The sequence below is a fragment of the Triturus cristatus genome, chromosome 10, assembly GCF_964204655.1.
Source record: "Triturus cristatus chromosome 10, aTriCri1.1, whole genome shotgun sequence".
Lineage (NCBI taxonomy): Eukaryota > Metazoa > Chordata > Amphibia > Caudata > Salamandridae > Triturus > Triturus cristatus.
This window is the reverse complement of record NC_140593.1, coordinates 1,059,640,177-1,059,665,368: the sequence shown is the minus strand read 5'-3', so window position 1 is coordinate 1,059,665,368 and position 25,192 is coordinate 1,059,640,177. Positions and strand designations below refer to the sequence as shown.

At 45.2% G+C, this 25,192-nt stretch overlaps 1 protein-coding gene across 2 annotated transcripts in view; it reads left to right on the top strand.

Moving 5' to 3' along the window:
• The window catches only part of SDK1 (sidekick cell adhesion molecule 1), a 2,285,003-nt gene that overhangs the window by 1,572,028 nt on the left and 687,783 nt on the right, over positions 1-25,192 (top strand). For both annotated transcript variants that reach the window (XM_085629198.1, XM_085629197.1), the window contains 2 exons: positions 1,482-1,629; positions 24,238-24,378. In XM_085629198.1, coding sequence (XP_085485324.1) covers positions 1,482-1,629; positions 24,238-24,378 — 289 coding nt within the window. The remainder of the gene's footprint in view (positions 1-1,481; positions 1,630-24,237; positions 24,379-25,192) is intronic.

Here is a 25,192-nt window from a genome sequence, read left to right as displayed (position 1 = left end):
TGTAAGTGGTGGCGTCAGGAGGGTAGGATCACCGAACTGAGTACAGGGCAGAATTTATTGTTGTATGCATGAAGTGCAGCAACCGGGGGCTGCCTGTTTAAGGTCAGAGCTGTAGGAGAAGGAATTTTGTTAGACGAGGTGAAGGGCACGAGTGGTAAGGTAGCCTACAGTTGCAGGGGGAGTGGCGGTATTACCTACCAGATTGCTTCTGTATACAAGGAAAACGGGATAAGCCGCAGCAAGCGATGGCTGCCGGTGTTTTGGCCGAGCTGTGGGAGAAGGAGTCACGTTAGGGGAGGGGAAGGCAGGATTGGAGGCTCTCATTATTACTTAAAACTTTTTGGAAAAACATCCCCGTTACTCACTTGCCCGTCTATAATTCTTTATGTTGCCTATGTTTATTTTAAGGAATCCGATATCCTAAAAGATGGGTTTGACATCTTCTGTGAAGTCTCTGGAGTTGATAATCAGTTTGTTGTCAAGTGTAGTGACATCATGATGCTTGCACTTGCATTCGACAGCCTTCCCCAAGGACTATACCACTGGATCCTGACTCAGCTTCTCACCTCTTCTTTATCTGTCCATGGAGACAGGTTGCGGATGGGAGGTGTAGGGAGGTTGGCCTTACAACAACAAAAATGTTGTTCATAAAGCTATGCAACGTATAATTCAGCCAATCTTTGGGCATTGTTTTGCGCTTTATAAATTGACAAATCAATGTTCTCTTGTTCCAGATGTCTGAGAGGTAATTCGGAACACCTTAGCGGAAGCCCCATACGTGATACTTTTACATGTGCAATTCTATATGTCACTTTCATTTCCAGTCACTATGGCAGGTGCTTCCAGCAAGAAAGTGCAGCCTCCTATCTTTTTCTGTGATATGAATATTGTGTGCAGGTCCTTGCGGCAGTTCATTTATCACCTAGCCAGGGATCTGAAACTGTAATTCCGACAGCAGGCTACTGACAGCATTGCCTGGTCCATTTACCCCGAGAAGTCAATCAGCAGAATTATTAGACTGGCAAGCATGCACCTTGGCAGTTTCCAGCATGCATGCATGCAGAATACGCAGTCGAAGCCAGCCAGAATCTTACAGTGAAAAATAGATCTGGCTGACAGAACCATTCTTGTGCACCTGCTGAAGGGCGGGAAGAACGTATTCCACCCTCCCGCAGATTCTCATTACAGCCCTTCCGCGAAAGCCGCTCATGGGTGTGGCTTCATAATGGATTGCCAGACAGATGGGTTGTGAAATGCACAGCCCATCTGTCTTTATCATACTCATTTCCTTTTTTCCCCCATTTTTTTTGTATTAAAATGTTAATGAATATAGTTTTTATTTATTATGCAGTGGCATGTGCAACATCCCTTTCCAGAAAACAAATGTAAAAATCTGTACCAGCAGCATGCATCGCCTTGAACATTTGTCACTGTGCTGCAGCTGATGTATTCACGTCCTGTGCGTTTTGTTTCTCTCTCAGACTCTCCGTGGAAGGTGCATTTATCGAACGTCAACCCTAAAGTGACCACCGCCACAGTGAGCGGCCTGACTCCAGCCCGTACCTACCAGTTCCGTGTATGCGCTGTGAACAAAGTCGGGAAGGGCCAGTACAGCAAAGAGACCAGCAGGTACAAAACAAGCTCACCCCTCTATTAAGTTTACAAGTGATCTACGTACACTTTCAAATTCATGATATTGGGTCGAAGCATCATGTGGGAGAGCACTGAGCTGCAAAAAAGTAGGCAAAAGAGAGCAGCTAAAACTGAGAGCGAATAAAACACAAGGGGGCATATCAACAAGCAGGCGATAAAAACTTATCGCCGCTTTTGCGGCCGCTTTCGGCCGAAAAGCGGCGATAATTTTATCGCCTAATCAACAAGGTCACGCTAACGCGTGAAACCTTGCTTTAGCGTCAGGATTCCTAACGCCCAGCTTTGCATCTCTAATGAGATGCAAAGTGGGCGTTCCTGACCTGGCATGACAGGAGAAATGTCGCTAAGCGACATTTCTCCTATCAGCAAGCCCCACGCTATGAAGCATAGCGTCAGGAAAAGTAGCGATAATAACCCCTGTTATCGCTACTTTCCTTACGCCTGCTTCAGGACTGACTTAGCCATGATATCCTATGGAAGGTGGATATCATGGCTAAGTTTGTGAGTCCCTATCAACTAGCTAAAGTGAGATTATCGCTGGGTTTCCAGCGATCATCTCACGTTAGCCAGTTAGCGCTAGGATTTTTATCGCTGATGAGATAAGCGTTGCTAATAGCACGCTATCTCAGCGATAAAAATCGGCGGTAGCCGGCGATAATTATCCGAGCGCTAAGTGCGCTCAGCGATAATTATCGCCGGTTGTTGTTGATATGCCCCAAGATTACCTGAATTTACTTTATAGAAAGTGTGATATGACTTAGGGCCTGATTTAGGGGCATATCAGCAAGGCGAGGCGATAGAATTATCGCCGCTTTTGCGGCCGTTTTCGTCCGAAAAGCGGCGATAATTTCATCGCCTAATTAACAAGCTCACGCTAACGCGTGAAAGCTTGCGTTAGCGTAGGAATTCCTAACTCCCAGCTTTGCATCTCTAATGAGATGCAAAGTGGGCGTTCCTGACCTGACATGACAGGAGAAATGTCGCTAAGCGACATTTCTCCTATCAAGCCCCACGCTATGAAGCATAGCGGCAAGAAAAGTAGCGATAACCCCTGTTATCGCTACTTTCCTTACGCCTGCTTCAGGACTGAATTAGCCATGATATCCTATGGAAGGTGGATATCATGGCTAAGCTTGTGAGTCCCTATCATCAAGCTAACGCCACATTGCGTGAGATTATCGCTGGGTTTCCAGCGATAATCTCACGTTAGGCAGTTAGCGTGAGGATTTTTATCGCTTTTGAGATAAGCGTTGCTAATAGCACGCTATCTCAGCGATAAAAATCCACGCTAGCCGGCGATAATTATCCTAGCGCTAAGTGCGCTTAGCGATAATTATCGCCGGTTGTTGCTGATATGCCCCTTAGATCTCAGCAAACGAGTTACTCCGTCACATCGGTGACTGATATCCTGTCCACCGAAATATAAATTCCATTATATCCTATGGGATTTGTATTTTGGCGGATGGGATATCTGCCGAGATCCAAATCAGGCCCTTAATTTTCATTTGGAAAGCTTGTTTTCCCCTCAGCATGCAGAGAGAGTGGTTGCAGTAAGTGCGCTGTTTATTTGGGGTTTTTATATAGATTCGATCCTCGATGTGTGTCAGATCTTTACAAAGTACAGAATTTACCCAACAGAATTGTATTAAATGCATAAAACCATGTGCTACAGCACTGTGTACACTATACGTGAGTGAGTATGCCAGCCCTATCCGATTATCGTTGAAAATATCTACAACAAACAATTGGAGGCAAATCATTTCTGTAAGGTATAGTGTAGGTAAATAAGACTGGGGATGTATGATATAGTACAGGATACAGAGGAATGGTCACACTGGGGTCCATGTGGGTCCGTGAGACTGGTAAGTCTCAGTCAGTACTGAGGCGCGACCATTTTATGTCTAAAGAAACAGAGCAGCAGAATGCCCTGTGGTTACTGGAATATAGGATAAGATTGCCGGTCTAGACTCAATGACATGTTGGGCAATAATTATTATATGAATAACACACAAAGGTGTAGGGAAGGGGAGAAGTAAATAAAAAGTGTGTGCAAAGGAAACAGAGGCCCGTGTCCAATGTGGAAAAACTGCCTTCACTCACAGAATTGTGACATGCTTCATCATAGGGCATGCTACAGACACCCCTGCGCAGACCAACACCTGGGTTGGAGCAACAGGTATAGGAAGACAATACAAACAAATACACAGTATTGGGATCACCGAAAAAAAGTGCAGCCAGTGAGGATTAAAACTAGCTCAGATATGTACCCGCTGCCAAATTTATTCCGGGGCCATCTGGCTAGATTAAAAAACATGAAGGATGGAGTTGGAAGGAGAAAATTAAGATTCCTCCACCCCTTCTTTACTGCCAAGGTGTTGACATGTTTCTGCCGTGGGAAGTGTGCCCAAAAGAAAGGGTCACTCTGCATTCCTCAGGAGCCTTCGGGACACAAAACGGGAGGACCCCTCCGGTCCTACCTCTGGTATCCGTGGAGAATGCTCCCAGTGGCGAGCTGTCACGAAGGATCAGTGGGTGTTAGCTATGCTGCAGAATGGGTACTCTCTACGTTTCCGACGTCGTCCTTCCTTGATCCCTCAGGTGCCGTCATCATGCTGCCAGGTCAACATGCTGCAGAGGGAAGTGGGCATCCTTCTCCTAAAATCAGCCATAGAGAAGGTTCCAAGGTCTCAAAGAGGTCGAGGAGTTTATTCCAGATACTTCCTGGCAAAGACAAAAGTAAAAAGTCGGAGTACAGGCCCATTCTGGATCTGCGAACACTCAACAAGTCCATCAAACGAGAAAAGTTTCGCATGTTGGCTCTCCATCAAATATATCCTCACCTCCGCAAAGGGGATTGGATGTGTTCGCTGGATCTGCAAGATGCTTATTTTCATATACCGATAAATCAGCATCACCGGCAATATCTACGATTCATAGTCTGAACATCCCACTATCAGTTGAACGTGCTGCCCTTCGGCCTGAAGTCAGCTCCCCGAGTGTTCACGAAGTGAATGGCGATGGTGGCAGCTGCTCTGCGACGCAGAGGCATCTTCGTCTACCCTTAGCTGGACGATTGGTTGCTGAAAGGCCCCTCTCCCCAGAGTGTGATGAACCATTTCCAGCAGTGCCTAGGGCTTTGTCAAAAACTGGGCCTACATGTGAACTTCGAGAAGTCGACGCACCAGCCCACTCAAACAATACACTACCTGGGGGTGCTGATTGGCTCAGAGTGAGGAAAAGTGTTTCCTTCGGAGGAGAGACAATTATCCCTCATTCAGAAAGGCAGAAAACTTTTAAAGAGCAGCCTGTCTTCGGTGCGTCAGATCGCCTCCAGGCTAGGATCGATGGCATCCTGCATTTTTCTTGTGCCCAGTGCCAGATTGGAAATGCGTCCTCTACAGCAAGATCTAGAGGACAAATGGGATCAACGGTCTTCTCGCTGGGAAGACAAAATTTATCTATCGCACGTAGCCAGAGCATACATTCCGTGGTGGATGAAGAAGGGCAACCTGAGGGAAGGAGTACCGTTCCATCAACCTCCTCCATCGCAGACTCTGATCACAGACGCATCCCTGCAAGGATGGGGAGCCCACATGGAGTCTCTCCCGACACAAGGTCTATGGTCGTCAAAGAAGCAGTTATACCACATAAACATGCTGGAGCTAAGGGCAGTTCATCTAGCTCTCAAGGCTTTCCTCCCTTCAATTCAGGCGAGTTCCATCCTAGTACAAACGGACAATACCACCACCATGTACTACCTGAACAAACAGGGAGGAACTCGCTCTAGGACTCTCTCTTTGGAGGCACTGACCCTTTGGCACTGGCTTCTGGCGAGGAATCTATCCATCACAGCAGTTCACCTGCCCGGAGAGCAGAATTCTCAGGCGGATGCCCTCAGCCGTCACTTCGAGGAACAGCAGGACTGGGTCCTCAACGACGAGGTGGTCGACGACATCTTCCAAGCTTGGGGCCGTCCAAGCATAGACCTGTTCGCGGACGACGAAAACACAAAATGCCGAGACTTCGCCTCAAGGTACTACCGACCAGGATCGAAGGGGAATGCCCTTTGGATCAGCTGGTCAGGGGCATTTGTGTACGCCTTTCCACCCCTGCCTCTCATCCCGAAGATGGTGACCTAGCTATCTCACTCGGACACCACAATGATACTGATTGTTCCCGACTGGCCGAGGCAGTGGTGGTACCCAAACCTTCTACATCTGTCAGTCTGCCCACACAAGAGGCTGCCGTGCAGACCGGACCTGCTATCCAAGATGAACGGGAGGATTCATCACCCCAACCTTCTGTCACTGAGCTTGGCAGCATGGCTCCTGAGGTCCTCCAGTATGGGCATTTAGGTCTTCCACAGGACTGCATGACCATATTGAAAGAGGCAAGGAGACCTTCTACAAGACTCTCTTATGCCTGCAAATGGAAACGTTTTTACATTTGGTGTATGCAAAATAATTGTAATCCCACCAAGGGGCAGGAGGAGGTAGTTTTGCCCTATTTACTTCACCTAGCCAGAGCAGGTTTGAAATTCTCATCCATTAAGGTACACCTGGCTGCCATTATGGCGTACAGACGTTCTCCTTCTCAACCCTGGTTCTTTCAGTTGTAAATCAAACTATTTCTCTTCCGACCTTTTTTCCCAATCCCTCCACTCCAGCTGAGAGGGCTCTACATTCGTTAGACCATAAAAGGGTTCTGAAGTTTTATCTTGACAGGTCGAAGCCATTGAGGAAGTCTGATCACCTATTTATTAATTATGGTTCGAGCAGAACAGGTTTCCCAGCATCAACGCGGTCCATCTCCAGATGGATAGTCTCATGCATCAAATTGGCTTACCAGTTGGCACAGAAGCCTCTTTTGTCCGCTCCCAAAGCTCATTCCATGAGAGGGAAAGCAGCTACAACTGCTTTCCTCAATAATGTACCGCTCTCTGAGATCTGTAAAGCAGCCACTTGGAGATCAGTGCATACATTTACAAGGCATTACTGTCTTGACTCAGATACTAGACACTCAAGTAGATCAGGCCTCCTTGAGGAATCTGTTCAACAGCTGATTTTTTGGTTGTTGTTAACAAGGTCACTTTGTTTCTCATTTGCCTGCAGGTGGATGATGGGCTTGCTATTCTATTCAGTGCTTATGGCGATTGATGAGGATCCCCTGGAAGAGAAGGATAAGTTACTTACCTGTAATCCTAGTTCTCTTCCAGGGGTATCCTCATCAAAGTCATAAGCAACCCACCCACCTACCCAGGCAAATGAGATTATTTCATTATTAAATATCATCTTGGTGCCCTGATCTTCAGGGTTACGCAAAGAACAACTGACCTAACTGTCACCCCTGAGGTATGATGGGAAGCTAGGGTTCATGGCTGCCTTAAAGGCACGGTGCCAGTTTTTATGGAAGATTGCTTTCATTTTCTATGTTGGTTTACAATGCAGCCTGTAGGCTAACAATGCCTGCTTTTCTTTTGCAGTTTACTCATGAGATTTACTCATTAAAAACAGAGTTCAAGTGCTTCCTGCCCTCATGTGTTTTTATACATATAATATGTATATTTGCAAAAGCAGCTTATGTGTTTTATTACATTGTTTAGCCTCCTATATGAGGGCTTCATTGGTATTAGAAAAAATGATATATGTTTTTATATATATATAGAGCTGTATATATATATATGTTTTTAATATATAATTTTTATTATTTGCGGGGTTCCCGCACATTGGCGGGAATATTCAGTGCTTATGACTTTGATGAGGATACCCCAGGAAGAGAACTAGGATTACAGGTAAGTAATGTATCCATCTGAGCTATTTTTAATCCACTCTGGCTGCACTTTTTCTATGGTGATCCCAATACTGTGTTTTTGTTTGTATTGTCTTCCCCTCCTCGTTGCTCCACCCCGGCGTTGGTCTGCGCCGGGGTGTCTGTAGCACGCCCTATAATGAAGCATGTCACAATTCTGGGAGTGAGGGCAGTTTTTCCACATTGGACACGTGCCCTCAGCTTCCTTTGCACACACTTTTTATTTACTTCTCCCCTTTCCTACTCCTTTGTGTGTTATCCAGTGACTGAACGGGGAGGCTGGAGTAGGGAGTTATCCTCTCCCACTTCATTTTTGTGGATATTTTTCAATAGTTAATATAGACAGCGTTCCATTGCTTCTTAATTTAAAGTTTCCTTGAAAATGAGTTCTTAGGAGGAGGTAACGGGGCCATTGAGGAGGAATTGTTGGAAGGATAGAGTGGACCTGATTAATGGGGGAATTGTGCTTCTCAGCCTGGGAATATATCCCTAGAAGGCTTGCCTGGTGGTTCTTTTTCTTTGTCAGTGAGTGATTTCAAGTAGGAAGATGTCAGAGCTCCAAAGGAGGTGTTGAACTCCAATGATGATCAGTGTTTCAGTCAACTAGTTCGGGGTATTTGTATTGAGAGCTTTGTGAATAATGCAAGCTATTTAAAAAAATACTTCTAGCTTTGATCTGTAGCCATTTTAGTGAAATCAAAATGAAGGTGATATAATCATATTTTCTTGAGCCTGAAACTAGTCTAGCACTGAGTGGAGGGTTGCTTTTGGGGGCGCAAGATGAAGTTTAGGTATCCCTGTTAAAAGCTCATTTTCAAGGTCTAATCTTGAGAAGAAATTGAACCACCTCTTTGAAATTATCAGGTGGAAAGAAATGTTTCACTCTGTGTACTAGTTTGAGCCCTCCTTTGGCTTAGTTGTTTATATGGGCTTGGAGGTACCATTTATTGTTATGGTGAAAACCCGGTGACTTTGTGCAGTTCACAATAGAGGGATGGTAGTTGAGTTTGTTGATGGCTTTTAACCATGATCGTATAACTGTTGGGGAGTGAGATCAGGAGGAATTCCACCTTCTGTGGATTCAGTTTGCGGTGTTTGTGGGATATCCAGGATTCTATTTATGCTGGTATCAGAGTGAGAAACTCTATGTCCATCAATGAAGTGACTTCGGTACAGTAGGGAGTTGTCTGCCTAAACGTGGTATGTGATTTTGAAGTTGTAATGGATAGCGCCCAGAGGATCCAGGTAGCGGTTGAAAAGGCTGGTGGATAGATTGGAGCCTTGGGGGGGGACACGTTTTTTGCAGTGGCATGTTACAAGAGGTGGAGTTGAGAATTTTCATGCATTGAAAGTGACTGTCTAGGAATGAGGTAAACCATTTGAGTACATTCCCTATCGGCTCCATTCTGGTTTTTAAGGCTTTGAGAAGAGTGGGGTTATTGACCTTGTCAAAAGCAGAAGAGATGTTGAGGGTGAGAAGGCATGATTCCTCTCTGTCCAACATGAGGAGGGTATCATCGACAATAGCATTTCCAGTACAGCAAAGAGTTCGGAATCCCAATTGACAGTGGGCAAGTAGATTGTTGTGGTAGATGTACTGTTTTAGTTGGAATTACACCCAGTTTTCTAGGGCATTAGTCAGATAGGGAAATTTCGCAACTGGGTGGTTGTTGTTTAGGTTTTTTGAGTCAGATCTGTGTTTTTACAAAGTGGGGGTAATTTTTAAACATTTGTTACAATCCCTTGCAATAGAAGTGGAGCGTTCAGTGGTTGAACTCAAGTCTTACATGATGGAGGTGGGTACGAGATCAGAGAAGTGAGAGGACATTTTTAGTTTGGACATGTTTTTACAAAGATCAGCTTGGGAAATTTCTTTCAACTCAAACCACACATTGCACTGGATGTTTGGGTGGAATCAGAAGTGGGAAACCGAGGTGGAGAGCTAAAGATGGACAATTCATTTTCTTCACTTTTGCTTTTAAAAATAAGATGAAGTGATTACTGATTGTATTGAGGTTGCCTTTTGACAGGATGATTGGTGAAGGCTCTGTAAAGTGTCCATGTTAAATTGTTTTGTAGGTTGATTTTGTGTGTGGTGCATCTCTTGTTCAATGTACAAGGCTATGGCTACAAATAAGTGTTTCCTGCTTGTCTTATTTCAGTTTCGAGTTTTTCTAGCTTGGTAGTAGTGAAATATTGTCTCCATTTTTTTTCCGCTGATCTTACAGTCTTACTGTTAAAATGTAGTTACTTGTTGAACCATGTGGAAATGGGTTTATTCTTGAGATGCTTCAATTATGATGCGGCCCCCTCATTGACTGTTGTGGAAACGGATTTTAGATAAGGGCTGGTCATGTTTTCTACTCGTTTGGAGGATAGTGGACATGAATGTGGAAATTCTGGAGTTTAGGTCTGCTGAGTTGATCATCTCTAATCTAATGTTAAGGATGTTGGCTTGTCCATTGGGGATCATTTTAGAGCAAGAGACAGGTAATATAATTTGGTAGTTGTCGCACCAGTCAACTAGAATTGGAGTATCAATTTTGATTCAACCTTTGTTTGCTATCATAGGATCTAGTATTACAAATGAGTAAAAGCGATGGAGAGTTGTGAGAGGTTGTTATTGCTCATGGAGGTGTTTAGTCACAAGGCATGTAAGTCATTAACTGCATCCTAGTGCAAGATAAAGTCTCCAAGGAAGATGTGGTCTGTTGAGGATAACAATTTTTTGAATATGAGTTTGGTTATTTGTTACGTGAAAGAGTGATTATGTCCGGTAGGGTGGTACATTAAGTGGAATTTTTATCAGAATTGAGTGTGTAGATTGGATTTCTATTAAGGGGCATTGATAACTGTGGAAGTTGTTTTTGATGCAATCAAATGCTGTTCCTTCTGGCCTATGAGAAGTCCCTGCTAGTGATACCAGGAGAATGCTCAAACAATATATTTCTGGAAGCATGAAAGGGTAATGAAATCACGTGTATGTGGACTGAGTCTGGAGTGGGTGACAGTGCCTCAAGTGAGATGATTATTGTGCTCCTGCCGGGAAGGGGTGGCAAAATGTGAGGGTGAATATTTTGGAATGTTCCAGAGGATCAGTCAGCCTGATTATGGTGCAAAGAGAAGTGCTTGCAGTTGAGGTGGCAGCCTTGAGATGATTAATGTGCTCCTGTACGAAAGTGGTTGCCGAATGTGAGCATTGTTGCTCTAGAAGTGTATGAGGCTGAACAGGCAGCTTGCCATTGAGCTGAGTGCAGTGAGATGAAAATTGTTCTCCTTCGTGGAAGTGGTTACTGAATGTGAGTGTGACTTCTATGGAGGTGTGCGAGGCTGAACCGAGAACTTGCAGAGGAGCTGCCTTAATGCAGACCTCTGTGGTCCTAGCCTTTCCACCCCTGTATGGCTCAATGTGCATGAACATGAGGAAGTCAGAGACACCCAGACCCATTAAGTACATTGTATCACTGCTGAGAATGTATCAAACTCGGCGGCTGAGTTGCGGCATCTTGTAGGACATTACTGCAGTGTTAAGTCAGTATGCTGCATTTTTCTCAGACAGGGAAAATGTCCAAGTCAATATGCTGGTGACCCCTTAAGGGCTTAGGAGAGTTGACTTAACAATAAGTCATATGATCCTGTGTCACCTCACTGCTGTCCTGTCTAGTGTGCCTGTGTTTAGGACAATTCTAGATTTCCATAAGTAAAGAAGGAAGTTCCTATTGCATCAGAAAGTTAAGCTATGAACTGCAGCAATATCCGATGAAGTGATGTGTTCCCTGTAAGAGAGCGATCTGATTATGTTGACTCAGCTGTTCCTACTAGCAGTGGCCTTGTATATATTTGCATTGCTTATGTCCTCCTGCTTCAAGAGCAATGGTGTATATAAAAATTTGAATATGGCACCCAGACTACATTTTGAATTGTTATGGAGCCTGCAAGTGAAACTTGCAATTGGATTATCCACACATGGCTAGAATATAAACCAAAGTCCTCCCTGGCAAAAATGTTTAAACCAGCCCCACTTTGCAAGTGGCCACAACTAGAATGGGCCCATATGGCATTATAGGGTGATGGCATCCCATCCTATTCTGAAGCCAGACCGCCTAGCCCACAGTCCACCTAGAAAATAATAGAGTGGCAGAATGGTCTGTTAATCTAGCCCTGGTCCAGGACACAGTAATAAAACAATGGGGTTTGCCCTACCACTCCACCATCAAGGCAAAGAAGCATCAAACTATGCAAAACAATGATGTGGAGGAATAAATACATTCACATTAACAATAGGAAACATTTAATTGATCCTATTCTGTGGTACACAATCCCATTCTATTTATTTTTATTCATAGTAAGGCACATACCAACTCATATTCCAAATAATAAGAATTAGTAAATTCTTTTAATTGTTCTCAAATTTATGCAGACACAAAACAATACATAAAAATTACACAAACAATTCTCTTCCAGGGGATCCTCATCAAAGTCATAAGCACTGAATATTCCCGCCCATGTGCGGGGACCCCGGAAATAATAAAATTATATATGTAAAAAACATACATATATACAGCTCTGTATATGTATAAACATATATCATTTTTTCCAAGCAAATGCAGCTCCCATAAAAGGCTAGGCAATGTAAATATACACATCCAATAACACACATATATCTATATATATGTATAAAGGTATAACAATACACCCAAATCTCTTTTTTTTTTTTTTTTTTTTAATGAGGTAAACACTCATGAGAAAGCAAAAAATAAAGAGAACAAACTGTGGAAAAACACAGATGTATAACACATTGCCAGCCTGCAGGCTGCATTGCAATACAATACCATAGAGACTAAAAAGCCCTGTACAGGTAAAAACTGGCACCGTGCCTTTAAGGCAGCCCTGACTTCCATATCCCATCATGCCTCAGGGGTGACAGTTAGGCCAGTTGTTCTTTCCGGCTCCTTCAGTCAGGACCCTGGAATTCAGCTCTCTTCTTTTTTGATTCTTTAGTCAAAAATTATAACAACTTTAAGATTTTTTTGGGACTTCTTCTTACAATTTCTGTGAGGAAGTCAGTATCCTGTGTTTTTCTGACTGATTTTTCAACCATTTTGTCAGAAAAATGCCTTCTTTATTTGTTCCATGCCCATCTTGTGGAAAAAAGAAGGCTGCGTCAGACACACATGAGGTGTGTATCATCTGTCTGCCGGACTCTCACTCTCCAGCAACATGTCGTCATTGTGAAGACCTTTCCAAAAGGACTTTAAAGGAGAGGGAGAGGATTAGGCTGTATGGCCTAGCAGAACGGTCGACGTCGAAGCAGTTGGTCCCTGTTTGCTCTCCATCGACGTCGGGCTCGGCGTCGAAGACTCCAGCGGCGGGATCGTCGCTGAGAGGTGAGGAGTCAAGGGGAAGTCATGCTGCAAAGAGAAAATCGACGTCGACTTTATATTCAGCGTCGAAGAGGATGCGTTCGACGTCGACGGCGTCTAAAAGCTCGGCGTCGAGGACTCGGCGCCATAGTTCAACGTCGAAGAAGCATCTGTCGACGTCGAGAGAAGATCGATCGACGTCTGCACAGAGATATCGTTCGTCGTCGAAAGAAAGACATCGTTCGACGTCGAGGTCGGCGAGACATCATTCGACGTCGCGAGAAGAACGTAGACGATCTCCACAGTCGACGTCGAGACCAAGATCGCCGTCAAGATCAAGATCGCCGTCGAGGAAACATCGTTCGACGGCGAGGAGGCTTTCGACGTCGTCGGAGCTTTCGACGTCGAGACAGAAGTCTCCGTCAGGAGTGACGTCGAGGCAGACGCCTCCGTCAGGGCCGACGTCGAGGCAGGAGCCTCCGTCGGAGTCGACGTCGAGGCAGGAGCCTCCGTCGGAGTCGACGTCGAGGCAGAGGCCTCCGTCGGAGTCGACGTCGAGGCAGAGGCCTCCGTCGGAGTCGACGTTGAGGCAGGTGCCTCCGTCCTCACAGGTCTCCAAAGCTTTGGTGAGGTACATGAAGCCTCCGTCGAAGGTAATCTCGACGTCGAGACAGGAAGCTCGGAGCCTCGAAGATTCGAGTCAAAGATCTCCGGTGATAGGCTTATCACCGTCGAGGCAGCCCTCTGTTGAGGGTACGCAGGAGGTTTCACATATTCGCCTCACAATTCGACCAGTCTCAAGGCGAAAATCTCCTCATAGAATGATATATACAGCTCCGGAGTCACCGCGTATCATTTCTATCTCGCCTTCAGGATCAGAGGGCTCAGGTTCAAGGTCAGCATCACCAGAGCTTGTACATCAATCTCCAGTTCCTGCAAGAGAAAGTTCGCAGGAGGAGGACAATGCTGTGCCTCAAAGTCCCGTAAGGGAGATGCCTCAGGACCCTGCTATGACAGACACTATAAAGGCATCGCTAACAAGAATAAGGGGCGTGGTATTCCCAGCGACACCGATCAGACCAAGATCTCGAGAAAGAGAATCCCGAAGTCACTCTCGAGCACCAAGAAGGCGATCCAGGTCTGCCTCCCTCAGAAGAGAGTCGACCAGATCAGAGAGAAGGCGCCGTAGGACCCCTTCTACCTCCCCTTCTTCCAGATCATCCAAAAGGGATTATTCACCGACACTCTCGGAGACGCCACCCTCTCGGGTATCTCCGGTAGATGACATTTCTACATTTCAAGAAGTGTTGTGTAGAGGAGCTACAAAATTAAGTATCCCTATGCCGGTTCAGGAGACCACCACATCCATAATTTTTGAAACTCTTCATGAGCGCACAGTGACACGCCCGTTGTTGCCATTAGTCCCCGGTTTGCTACAACCGGTAATGGATATCTTTCTCACGCCAGCAACCACCAAAACGGCGCCGGCGAGAATTCTAAAAAAGTACCGTCCAGCTCCGGAGGATCCGCTATTCCTTAAAACAGATCCTCCACCGGACTCTGTCATCACCGCCGCTGCCAGAAAGACGCATGCAGTAGCTGGCTCTTCAACGGTGCCACCAGATAAGGACAGTAAAACGCAAGACTCCTGGGGGAGGAAAGTTTGCGGCTCAGCATCCTCAAGCTTGAAGGTGGCAAGTGCCTCGGCTCTTCTGGGGCGCTATGATAGGTCACTATGGGACTCTCTTCAGAGGTTCGTTGAAAAAGTTCCATCAGAGGACAGACGGGACTTTGAAGAGATTTTGCATGAGGGGAGTCTAGTCTCTAACCAGATCATAAGTGCAGCGGCGGATGGGGCAACACTGGCAGCGCATGAATATGCACATGGAGTCACAGCCAGAAGATCATCCTGGCTTAGATTGACGGCCCTGAAACCGGAAGCGCAGGCAAGAATTTTAAATCTGCCTTTCTCCGGTAGTTCTCTTTTTGGGTCCCATGCAGACGAGGAAATGGCCCGTATGAAAGCAGAGCTGGAGACCATGAAAGCAGTCGGGCTTGAAAAGAGGAAAGAGTTTCGACGCCGCAAGGGAAATGACAGGCGCAATTACCAACAGAGGGTTCAAACCCCTCATTGGCAAAAGAACCAGGACCAGCAAGGTCAAAAGAAACAGCAATACCAGTCCCGCAAGCCATCCAGGGGACGAGGTAACAACAGGCAGTCTAATGCAGGAAACAAAGCACCGGGGAAGCAATGAGAAACCGCTTCCTCCGATGCTGTCCACCGCTCCGGTGGGAGGAAGTGTTGCGCATCATCTTCCAGAGTGGCAGACAATCACAAAGGACAAGTGGGTACTCAATATACTGCGTCATGGGTACTCGCTTCGTTTCAAAAGTCACCCCCCATCGATTCCTCCTGTCAAGTCATCCCAGCATCTAAAGCAGCTCAGAGAGGAGGTAGCGACGCTACTACTCAAATCTGCAATAGAGAAAGTGCCCATAAACCAGAGAGGAAAGGGAGTTTACTCCAGATATTTTCTCATCCAAAAGAGGAGTGTGAAGGCGGAGTTCAGACCCATTTTAGACCTACGGATACTGAACAAGCACATAAGAAAGGAAAAATTTCGCATGCTGGCGCTCCACCAAATATATCCTCTTCTCCGGATGGGCGATTGGATGTGTTCACTGGACCTTCAGGATGCATATTTCCATATTCCCATCCTAAGGAATCATCGAAAATTTCTCAGGTTTGTGGTAGGCAACGCTCACTATCAGTTCAAAGTCCTCCCATTTGGCCTGAAGTCAGCTCCTCGAGTATTCACAAAATGCGTGGCAGTAGTAGCGGCTGCTCTGAGGCGCGCAGGAGTCTTCGTCTATCCCTACCTAGACGACTGGCTAATAAAGGGCTCATCGCCACAGAATGTGCGGACACAGCTGTCGCTATGCCTGAACTTATGTCGCAGGTTGGGTCTCAGAGTGAATGTCAAAAAGTCCAATTTTTCACCAACGCAGAGAATACACTACCTGGGTGCAACTATAGACTCCGTAGTAGGAAAAGTGTTTCCTTCGGAGGAAAGACAGTCATCCATTATGCTAAAAGGCAGACAGATTATGACCAGCAATCTGTCGTCGGCAAGGCAAATCTCATCTCTGCTAGGGGCCATGGCATCCTGCATCTTCCTAGTGCCCAATGCCAGGCTAAGGATGCGTCCTCTCCAGCAAGATCTCGAGGACAAATGGGATCAAAGGAACTCTCTGTGGGAAGAAAAGGTTTGCCTCTCCTCTGCAGCCAAACAGTCAATCAAGTGGTGGCTGAAGCCAAGGAATCTGCAAGTGGGGATTCTTTTCCATCAAGAGCCCCCAACTCAGACCTTAATCACCGACGCATCCCTTCAGGGATGGGGTGCGCATTTTGGGACTCTGCAAACTCAAGGACGGTGGTCCAGCAGCGAACAGTTGTACCACATCAACATGCTGGAGCTCAGGGCGGTCCACCTAGCCCTCAAAGCGTTCCTACCTGCGATAACGACGAGTACCATTCTAGTACAGACGGACAATACCACCACAATGTACTACCTGAACAAGCAGGGGGGTACTCGATCCAGAACGCTCTCGCTGGAAGCTCAGTCCCTGTGGCACTGGATCCTAGCAAGGAACATCTCATTGAAAGCGGTGCACCTACCAGGAGAACTCAACGTGCAAGCAGACTTGCTCAGTCGGCATTTTCAAGAGCCAGAGGACTGGGTAATCAACGACGAAGTGTTAGAAGACATCTTCGGGGAATGGGGGCGCCCGCAAGTGGACCTCTTCGCGGACGAGCAAAACACAAAATGCCGAGGCTTCGCCTCAAGATACCATCGACCAGGATCCCTAGGGAATGCCCTTTTGATCAATTGGTCAATGACATTTGTGTACGCTTTTCCGCCTCTCCCACTAATTCCCAAGGTGGTGACCAAGCTACAGAATTCATCTGCCAAGATGATACTCATAGCACCGGACTGGCCGAGGCAGTGGTGGTACACGGATCTCCTACACATGTCGATCCGCCCCCACAAGCGGCTGCCGTGCAGGCCGGACTTGTTATCCAAGATGCAGGGGAAGATTTACCATCCCAGCCTTCCCTCGCTGAGCTTAACAGCATGGCTCCTGAAGTCCTCCAGTATGGCCATCTGAACCTCCCTCAAGAGTGTATGTCCATACTGAAGGAAGCCAGGAGGCCTTCGACAAGACACTCCTACTTCTGTAAGTGGAAAAGATTTTATATATGGTGTGCTCAGCATCATTATGATCCCACTAAATGCCAGGAGGATGTCATTTTGCCCTATCTTCTACATTTAGCAAGGGCAGGGTTGAAATTTTCTTCCATAAAGGTTCACCTAGCAGCCATAACAGCATACAGGCGTTCGCCTTCACAGCAGTCATTTTTTAAAGTGCAGGTAGTGAAGGATTTCTTGCAAGGACTCAAGAAAGTCTATCCCCCTGTTAGACCTCCCTCTCCTTCCTGGGAGCTAAACTTGGTTCTGTCGAAGCTCATGGGTTCACCTTTTGAGCCTATTCATAAGGCTACCCTACAGCACCTCACATGGAAGACAGCATTTTTAATAGCCATCACTTCAGCACGGAGGGTCAGTGAGATACAGGCCCTCTGTTCTAAAGAACCCTACACTGTTTTTCATCTAAATAGGGTGGTGATGAGAACTCACCCTTCGTTCCTACCCAAGGTGGTATCGGAGTTTCATGTAAACCAAGCCATCTCCTTACCAACCTTTTTTCCCAACCCCTCCTCTCCGGCAGAGAGGGCGTTGCATTCTCTGGATGTCAGAAGGGTCCTAAAATTCTACCTAGATAGGACTAAGAATATCAGGAAATCTGACCAATTGTTTGTGAACTATGGGATTGTCCGTATGGGCTTTGCTGCATCCAAACGTTCCATTGCTAGGTGGATTGTTTCTAGTATTACTTTGGCCTACCAACTGGCTCAGAAACCATTGGGGGCGCGCCCTAAAGCGCATTCGACAAGAGGAAAAGCGGCTACCGCGGCTTTTCTCAATAATGTCCCACTCTCCGAGATCTGCAAGGCAGCCACTTGGAGATCTGTCCACACTTTTACCAGGCATTATTGTCTGGATTCGGACACCAGGGCAGACACTCAAGTAGGACAAGCCTCCTTGAGGAATCTGTTCCAAACATAATCATTTTCATGATTCTTTTTCTCCATGGGTGATACAACCTTAGTTTCATTTGCCTGCTGGTGGAAGGGGAGCTTGCTACTCTATTCAGTGCTTATGACTATTGATGAGGATCCCCTGGAAGAGAAGGGTAAGTTACTTACCTGTAATTCTAGTTCTCTTCCAGGGGTATCCTCATCAAAGTCATAAGCAACCCACCCACCTCCCCAGGCAAATGAGAAGAGGTGTATTATTCATTATGGAAAAGGTATATCTTTGTGTTTAGGACTACGGTCCCGCAAAGAACAACTGACCTAACTGTCACCCCTGAGGCATGATGGGATATGGAAGTCAGGGCTGCCTTAAAGGCACGGTGCCAGTTTTTACCTGTACAGGGCTTTTTAGTCTCTATGGTATTGTATTGCAATGCAGCCTGCAGGCTGGCAATGTGTTATACATCTGTGTTTTTCCACAGTTTGTTCTCTTTATTTTTTGCTTTCTCATGAGTGTTTACCTCATTAAAAAAAAAAAAAAAAAAAAGAGATTTGGGTGTATTGTTATACCTTTATACATATATATAGATATATGTGTGTTATTGGATGTGTATATTTACATTGCCTAGCCTTTTATGGGAGCTGCATTTGCTTGGAAAAAATGATATATGTTTATACATATACAGAGCTGTATATATGTATGTTTTTTACATATATAATTTTATTATTTCCGGGGTCCCCGCACATGGGCGGGAATATTCAGTGCTTATGACTTTGATGAGGATACCCCTGGAAGAGAACTAGAATTACAGGTAAGTAACTTACCCTTACACACAATCACTTAGTCGTTCTACTATACATAATCCTATATTCCTACCTACCCCCCAATTTTGGAGTTTCGTGTTTGCTCTATAACTAATGGCTCCACTGTGAGGTAATCCTGTACACACATGAGGTACAGCTACACCTCTGAAACCATTTCACAGTGTGTGTGTAAAATTTCAACACAAGTTGTTTTCAATGGACTTCTCAATGTTCAGGCAGTCGACTTGTTTCGGCCCTTACATCCGTGCCTCATCAGGAAAAGGGTATAAGGAACAAACATTGCCCCACAAGGGTAGTGCTAATCATCAAAAGCATGGCCCGCATAACCGGGATAATCTTCGTGGGTATAACTTATTACTTCAAGTTGGAAGCACGCTGTGTCTTCATAGGAACAGCGTATCCTCTTCTGCGCACTAGGTATCATATAACTACAACCTCAATAAATGGAGTCAATCACCACGTTGCCCTCTCGGCCTGCTACACTTCGTTACGGACATATACCAGTACCCGCCGCCTTCTCTCCCTTAATCCACGTATGCCAGGACACAGGCATGCTCATGTAAAAGCCAGAGGCATACCCTGACATACCTCCCACCGGGGAGGGGTGCGGCGGCCTGTAGCAGAATAAGGAGCCAGGGTTTCAGCTTTGAATAGCTAGGCACACTATGTAAAATTTCAACTCAGAACAAAAGGAATTGGTGTTAACGTAATTTTAAAGCAGAATGAAGGTTGCCTAGGGATGAAACTGAGTTTTTTCATTTAAAAATAGTATTATGTATACCTTTAACAGGAGGTTTAAGGAAGACTTTTAGGGTCGAGGAGGGTTTATTGCCTTGGATTTGCTCATGTTTTCAAGCCTGAGAATGGGTCTGGCAGTCGACTGCTCTTTTCCCAAGCAGGGAGTATGAAGGCGGCTTCTCAGTTTGCAGGCGGACTCACACTGTGAGATGATAATGATGGTCACCAGAACTTAGTTAGTCTCTAGTCATCTTATCCAAGGTGGTAAATTGGATGCTAAAGGATTGTGGTCAATTGGCCACACACTGAAGAGGAGAGCCCCACTTAAATCACAGTGAAGTGAGCGGCCTAGGTATGTGCTACTAGGTCAGTATTTGAGTGCAAAGTTCCTGGTAGTCAGCTTGACTGGCTTTCTTGTGAGTGCCTGATGCTATATTACAACACTGGAATGTTGGGAGCTCAATTGAAAACAATGGAGTGCTCCGAGCTTCTAATGGCCGGGAAAAGCCCGGAGCTCCAACATTTTAATGTTTGTTCACAGCTGTTGCTGTGAACAAAGGTCTCAGGAGCCTGAGGGGATTTCCATCCCCTCGAGCTCCGTGAGGCCTATGTTTTATAAATTAGAACTTTCTGACCTTTACGCTATTCCGTAGCGGGCTTTTCTGGCGATTAAAGGCCCACTCCCTTTTTTTGGGCTGAGTAATAGTTCCTTTTATTATCTATCAGAAAGTGGAGTCACTGAATGACCCGCACAGATCAAACCATTGCCAAGAACAGGGACTTAGTACCTGTTGAGGGAAAGGCACCAGCACACACACTTCTTGATCACCTGCTTCTCTCAAAAGAAAAATCACAAGTACATAACTTACTAAGCAATGTACCCTTCCCGTGAAACCTGCTGGCATTCATAGTCTCTTTGTGTGGAATACAATTAAGCCCACCCACAACAATAAGTGTTAATATTAGACCTGAATGAAAAAACGACGTCTGTGATGTTAAAAAGCAAAGTTACTATTTACATTAATTTGCAGTGTTTAGTGCTCTTTTTTCAAGTCTTATTGTATATATCCAAAAGTTAAATTGCATTTGACATGTTATTGCATTCAATGTTTTTAACTCAATGTTTTTTCAACATCAATGTTTGTGCATTCAATATTATAACATAGATCTGCTTATGTAACGAAAACGTTTTATAGCTACAAGTTCAATATCTACGCCTACACCGTGAGATTTTGTATCTCAGCTTTCAACTCCGCTAACATTTTCTATGGCTCTTAGCTTCGTAGTACTTTCAAACTAGCCCTAAAGTAAAATCCCAGGTACTTGAGAATTCATTTCAAAGTGACACCTGAAGGATGACTTTATCAGGCTACTGTCAGCTTTGGACCTTCATTCCTCGCATCCTCAGATGAAAGGGAGAGCATGACTGGAATTGCTCACCAGTTAAAGGCTAAATTGCTTTTTTCAATATTTCGGAATTTAATACGCGGACTCTGGAGCAATTTGTATTGTGCTTGTGGAAGTCGTCGAATAAGGCAGTAAACCATGCACATTCTTTATATGTGCACTGAACACTCCAGATTATGGCCTTTACATATCAGTGCATTCTCCCTTAGACTCATAGTGGGTAAAACCCTTTCATACACCAGGGCGTGCATTTGGGAAATTGTGATAGATCCAAATAAGGACATGTAAGCTAACATCATACCCTAGCCCCCGACCCTAACAAATGCTTTTTATTGATAAGTAACAGCAAATCTACACTACAGAGGCGTGGCCACCTGTCAAAAGTACATGATGATGAGAAGTGTACAACCTATACTGTCACACAAAATGATTAGGGAAGCTGGCTGATTCAAAGAGGCAGTTATACCATATTCAAGGTTTGAGGTTTGTTAAATGCTAGCTGTACAAAGGTGGAGTATTATGTGGTGATGCTAATTAAACTTCCCCCCGCAATACTGTCACGAACCCCATAGATGGTCCTTGGATTCACACTAATAATTCCTTAGCTCAGTCCTGGTAGTGTGGCAAAGAGAAGTCAGACTTTACTAGAGGAACAGGTGTTAAGCATTTCAGACTACCAAAATGGACGATAAGTAATTGACACGACTCAAGAGAAATTTGACACTGATTTATAAAAATAGAGTGTATTTTTGCCTTAATTTAGACACCAAAACAAACTAATACAATACATATAACTGGAGTCATACATTTTAAAAGCAATATAAAATTAGTGCAAAATAATAAAGTGAAAATGTAACATTTTGGTCAATGGCAAAAACTACTAGTGACAATCGGTCCCTTGCAAGTGAAGTTGCGTGGTACCCTTGCAGAGTAAAGGTGAATCGGGTCCCAGGGCAGGTCATGACAGTCAGTTCAATTTTACCTTCCCCATGAAGCCCGAGTGTAGAATTGTCCTGGCTATTCCTGGTGCTGAATGCGAGCTGCGGGAGAGCTGCTTTTATCGCTTACACAGTGCTGCAGAGAACAAGATGGAAAATGCAACAATGGAGTGGTTGCTGACATTGGTTGAAGGTCGGATGGAGTTCACTCTAGGTGCAGCATTGAGTAAAGGGGCCGGTTGACCGAACTGGTGACCAATAAGCCTTGGCAGCGGTAATCCTGGGATAAAAAGACTTTGACATTCGGTGATCCTGGGGAACGCTGTAGCTGCCTGTAACTTTGTGGAAGTCAGGTGTACAGTTCCCACAATGCACTAGACCATCTAGATTTGGGCGATCCCACAGAGGGGCCAATGCCCAGCGATTCTTTGGATCTGGAGAGTTGTTTTACCTACAGTTTGCAGGGAACTAGTGCGAGTAGTGCAGGGCAGCCTGAGGGTGCTCAAGGCTTCTACAAGGCTCCCTCTGTCTGGGGAACTAAGAGTTATCCCAGGACGAGTCTTGATCAGGCAGTTCATGGAGTGTTGCCACAAGTGCAGAGTATCCCCGTTTTGCTTTGTACAAGTCCTGTTGTCTCAGACACAGGTCTCTCCTTTTGTCCTCTTCAATTTAGGTGAGTTAGGGGTGTGGGAGCAAGTAGCCAATGGGCTGCTAGTCCCTGCAGCTAGTACACCCTGTGATGACCACACTGGGGGTGTGGGTCACCTTTTGCTACCCAAAACCCTCTATTCTGCCACTTCCAGAAATGGCAGATAACTTCTTTCAGTGCACAGACCGGGCTGCCCATCCTAGTGGTATGACTAGCCCTCTGGGGTGTACACCTCATTACATACCTAATGTCCTACCTACCCGAATGCAAATGTGCCTGGGGCAGAGGTAGGGCTATTTCCTCCTCTGGAAGTCAGCCCTGATGCATATCAGAGGCGGTGCAGCTTTTGAAGCTCACTGCCTTGATGTGCCACTTCTCTACCCTTCCTGGGAGGGAGGAGGTATGATCTCCTTCCTGCCCAGGTCTTTCTTCCTGACTCTTGGGAGTGATCACACTGCCTGGCAGGAGGTCGGAATCCTGTCTTGGCGGCAGCAAGCACAGGCTGCCAGCCAGAGCACGGAGAAGCTGAGACAACCAGGTGGGCAACCTTTGATCATTCCACATAGCCCTTGACACAAGATTCATGTCCGGGGTGAGAAAGCAAGTTGTTCAATGCCAAATAGGATATACTTAGGCTGTACCATAATGGAGCTGCCAATCTCGGGTTTGTCTGGGTGCTAGCCCATGTTATCCTATGGACTGCCTATCACTTACAGTGTCCTTTAATGGTAAACACTATAGGGACATATAAGCGTGCACTTACGTGTACACACCTCTTGTATACTGCACCCTGCTTCTTGGGCTTTAGGAGGCCGTCCTTAGTGGAGAATATATAGTAAAGGTAGTACATTGATTCTGCCACACGCTGTGAGAGCAGAGTCAAGTTTGAGCAGTTTGCACTGCTCCTGCAGTCTGCAATGGCAGGCCTGCTGTCAGTAGTTTACTTTGGTCACTCAGTGTGGCACAAACAGTGCTGCAGGCCCTGGGGACTTCCTTACCGCCCATTCCTTTGGTATCCCTGGTACCATATACTAGGGACTTATAAGGCAGGTAAAGTCCTTATCAACTGGGGATGCCAGTTTACACATAATAATTTTAGGGAGAGAGCACTGGCACTGGGGTCTGGGCAGCATACTATAGTGCACTATCAAAGTCATAACCGTCGGCACTGGAGCAAAACGTGGAGGTTGACCACACAAAAAGGGCAATTTCCTACACTAGCTTCAAAATTTCTCTAGCACCTAGTGCAGAACACAAGAATGGATGCCTTTAAAGGAAAGGGTGAGGAAACCAACACATCCCTCTTTTGTTATGTTGGCGGCTAGATTTACAAGCAGATGTGCCATTGACATATTAAGGCTATCCTTATTTGTTGCCAAAATGTTGAACTAAATCCTATATATATTTGAATGTGTAAATCTGTTCAATTGAAATTCTTATTTTGACTCTCTAATGGTTATGATAGTCAATTGGATTAATTTACTAAGTAACTGTAGCATTCTAAACTTTCTGATTGTGGGTGGTTTCTGGAGTGTGCTCTTAATTAACACTTCTAATGTTGGTATAAAAATGTATTTCGAATTTTGATGAATGCAGTTTAAATGTGAAAGCTTAATAAAAGTACATTTTATGCTGAATGTTTAAATAATAATTGTGACACTGTCATGCATTTGACTTATATGCTGCTGTTCTGCTTAGATTGATGTTGCCTGAAGAAACCCCCAGTGCTTCTCCCAAAAACATTGTGGCCAGCGGACGCACTAATCAATCTATCATGGTGCAGTGGCAGCCACCTCCTGAGAGTGACCACAACGGTGTCCTTCATGGGTACATTCTAAGGTAAATTGCTTATGACTTTGTTCGGATCTTGGAGTGATGCTGAGCAGGAAGCTTCTAGGATGTGTACATGTTTCAGTTGTTGCACCATGGTTTCATCTCAGCAACACAGCAGCAGTCAGAACTTAATCTTTACCATTGAGCCCCCATTTCCCACTGTCAAAATGGAAGCCAGTCATTTTCCACTGAGTTGGGTACCATTTTCACCTACTCATTCATTATTCTCTTGCATACTCCATTATTACATTTTTTAGGAAGTCCAAGTACTTTCTTGTTTACAGTTATGAAAGTCGCTGACTATCAGAAGAAATGAAATTAAAGTAAGTTGATAGAAGATGTGTCATGCCGACACCAAAAATGTCTTCAACTTTCTTGAGTTTAGCTGAAAAGCCAACGCCAGAGTATTTTTTGATTAATGGAGGGATGATTTAGGTCTACATTCAATGGAAAGCACTGGCCACCAAGCACCTTGAGAATGACTTTAGGGCTTTAATGCTGGAATTGATGCTTCACACTGCTGCAGTTTTTAAGAGTTGCTGGAATTTTTACTCCTGATTTTGGAAGTCTTGATTCTGGTCTTAAAATGTTCCAAAAGGAGCTTAACTGAGACATTAGTCACAGACAATTGTGTTCACCTTTATTTTTCCTTCCTTATAGCGCATTTAATCATGGAGATCTGCACACCAGCCATGCGCACAATTTCCGCTTTATCAGTTCACTACCTATGGGTGGCATAACGAGTTCTTATGTTTCCTGTTTCTCGTCCTTCCCGCTGTGTTAGGAAGACTAAGCATCCATGCTCTGTTGACATTTCTTC